The sequence below is a fragment of the Echinops telfairi genome, unplaced genomic scaffold (genome assembly GCF_000313985.2).
Source record: "Echinops telfairi isolate 266 unplaced genomic scaffold, ASM31398v2 ScPeMD7_7469;HRSCAF=8507_1, whole genome shotgun sequence".
Taxonomy (NCBI): Eukaryota; Metazoa; Chordata; class Mammalia; order Afrosoricida; family Tenrecidae; genus Echinops; species Echinops telfairi.
The window spans coordinates 35,939,180-35,942,169 of NW_022111373.1; the positions used below are offsets into that span (position 1 = coordinate 35,939,180).

Here is a 2,990-nt window from a genome sequence, read left to right on the forward strand (position 1 = left end):
TTTTTTTTATGGAAAATGTTAAGTAACAATGCATTGTTCTAAAAAATCTTCTTTAAAGTACTTAAGTGCACCTACCTTAACAATAGGGTTCAGCAAAACAACACCTGATTTCTTAGTGATGACTTGTTTTGTTGTGTAGTGATGATCTATAAGTTGAGGTATGTTTGAAAACCCACTGCCTTCGAATCTATATAAATTCTGGAGAGAGAATTAGAATTAGAGAATTAGATTTAGAATAACTATAAAATAGCGTATAAAAAGATCACATTAATCAATGAATTAACTTCTATTTTTAAAAAGTAACAAATTGATATGAAATTTATTTTGCTAAAATAATACTAAGGAAAACAAAGCATAAGATGTCATTTAATCAAAGAAAGAGAGGTACATGTCTGCATATGTTCCATTTGATAAAACAAGACAAAAAATGTTTGAAAACATCTATGCAGAATAAACATAAATTAAAGGATATTTTTGATGATAATTTTATTTTCTATATGAACATAGCATTAACTGGTTTTCCTATATTGGGGTTATTTATGTGTTACCCATTCAGCAAAACCATTCAGTTATCCACAAACAAATGAATAAAATGCACCTGTGGGAAAACTGCAGCTATCAGCATGCTCAGAGCTTAGCAGTTTTTAAACTTTCATGTTAGGTAAGTAACATTTTCTCAGACTTTGCTCAAATCTCTTTTTTCTATCATTATATTTCAAACATGTATACATATCAAATACTAATAATAAATTTACCAAAGGGGAAAAAAGTCTGAATCATGACTTTTCGATGCAGGAAGCACTGCACTATGATGAGGTAAGTTGTCACCTAATTGTTCAGAGCTTACCTGGGTATATAACAAATCTGAGCATGCTTCACTTAACTCTATGTTAAGAAGAAAGAGCACTGAAAGCCACCTAACTTTAAATGTTTTATTTGAATTATTTTGGCAAATAGAAAAAAGTTCAAAGTTCCTTTTCCACAGAATAAAATTCTGTTTACTAGAATTTAATTGATATACAACTTTGAAATTTTTATTTCACCAAGTGAAGAACAAACATGCATTACCTTTACTTTAACACAACCATACATTACAACTCTGGGCAGATGTTAATAAATTAGGAATTTAGGTTGGTCTGCGGTTTGAAATCACCGGCTGCTCCTCGGGAGAAAGATGATGTTTTCTACTTGTGTAAAGAAACTCAGGAGGTCTACTTGAAGTGATCCCCCCACCCCCAACTGCTAAGCAGTATTAATATAAAGTAACTAGTCAAAATTTAAAACATTCTGATCAAAATGGGTCTGGACGTGCCTTTCGAAGCCTTGCTGGCCATAGTCAGGCGGGAACTGCTCACTGCACATGGGGCACAACTTCCAGTGACTCTCAACATGTTCTTCAAACTTGCTCTGATCAGAGTTCGCGGGGAACATTAACTCACAGAGAGGACACTTCTCGTGAACATCAAAGCTGGAATCAAAGCAAAAGCCGGTGCCAGGCCCACATACATGCTGACTTGGGCCACCAGGGGCAGAGGACACATTCTCCTCTTCTTCACCATCCTTGGGGTCTTGTAAACCATCCGGTCGACTCAGGTTTCCAGCAGGCTGGCTGCAGACAACATTGTCTCCAAGTAGACCCCGTCTGAGACTCCAAGGTCAGAATCTCACCTCCCATGCACCCTCTTCCATACTTTCTCACCAAGAGCTACTTTGTAGTCTGGTGTTTCTAAGGGCCAGGGCTAGTCTTTAGCTTATCAATGAATATAATTTTAACTCTGTTGAACTTATCTGCTTTAAGAAAAGGGCTTGTGTATCTTTATTTATTCCCAGTTTGTGAAGTTGTGTAGATAAAGGACACAGATTATTTGAATACTGAAACAAATATGTATAGTGTATTAAGATTATTTAGGAGAATATTTACAAGTTGACCTTCCTTCTTGATTAAGCATGACTACTAACTATTATGTAATAAAAACCATTCCCCCCCCCAAACAAAAAAAGAAATCAGGAGGGGAAATTCTACTATGTCCTATAGGATCACTGAGAGTCAGAATTGACTCAGTGGCAGCGTATTTCATTTGGTTAATAGCTTGCTTTAAAAACTTTTGTACAGAGCAATCAAAATTGCTAAGGTTTGTTAGCATGGATGCTCAGCAATATTTCACACTGATGAAGAAACTAATATATTAACAGGTATTCCACACCGTGAGCAAGTCGCTCATTTCTCAATGCATTAGTGTCTGCAATATGAGACAAGATAATATTTAAGCCTGCTCACAGAATAACTTTTGAGTCTTGACAGTATTAACATGCAGAGCACTGTGCTCAATGTTTGGCATGTGGTATGAATTTAATTATATTGTTGTTGCTAGGTCCCCGTAAGTCAATTCAAACTCATAGTGACCCTATGTACAACAGAATGAAATACTGTACAATCTTAACAATGGTTGTATTTGAGAACAATGTGTAAACCCATCTCATCAAAGGTCTTCCACCTCTTCAATGCTCTTCTACTTTACCAAGTATAAAGTCCTTTTGTAGAGACTGGGCTCTCCTGATTAACATACCCAAAGTACGTGAGATGAAGTCTCACCATCCTTACTTCCACTAAGGAGCATTCTGGTTAAACTTCTTCCAAAATAGAATTGCTCATTCTTCTGACAGTCCACAACACTTCCAAAATTCTTAGTCAACCCCATAATTCAAATGAACTGATTCTTCTGCAGTCTTTGCTATTCATTGTCCAACTTTAATAGCATATGAGATGTTTGAAAATACCATAGCAGGTACAACTTAGTCCTCAAAGTGACACCTGGTCTTCAATGCTTTAAAGAGATCTTTTGCAGCAGATTTACCCAGTGCAATAAGTTGTTTGATTTTTTTTTTAATTGGGGGCTCATACAACTCTGATCACAATCCATACATACATCAATTGTGTCAAGCACATTTGTGCAATCTTTACCCTCATCATTCTCAAAACATTTGCTCTC

General features: G+C 35.9%; 1 protein-coding gene across 1 annotated transcript in view; it reads right to left on the reverse strand.

The window, feature by feature from the left end:
• Positions 1 to 138: 138 nt before the first annotated feature.
• FER (FER tyrosine kinase) overlaps positions 139 to 2,990 on the reverse strand; it is a 222,544-nt gene continuing 219,692 nt past the window's right edge. The window contains exon 14 of the mRNA XM_045285087.1: positions 139 to 198. Within this exon, the coding sequence (XP_045141022.1) occupies positions 188 to 198 (11 nt within the window). The 3' untranslated portion in view covers positions 139 to 187. The remainder of the gene's footprint in view (positions 199 to 2,990) is intronic.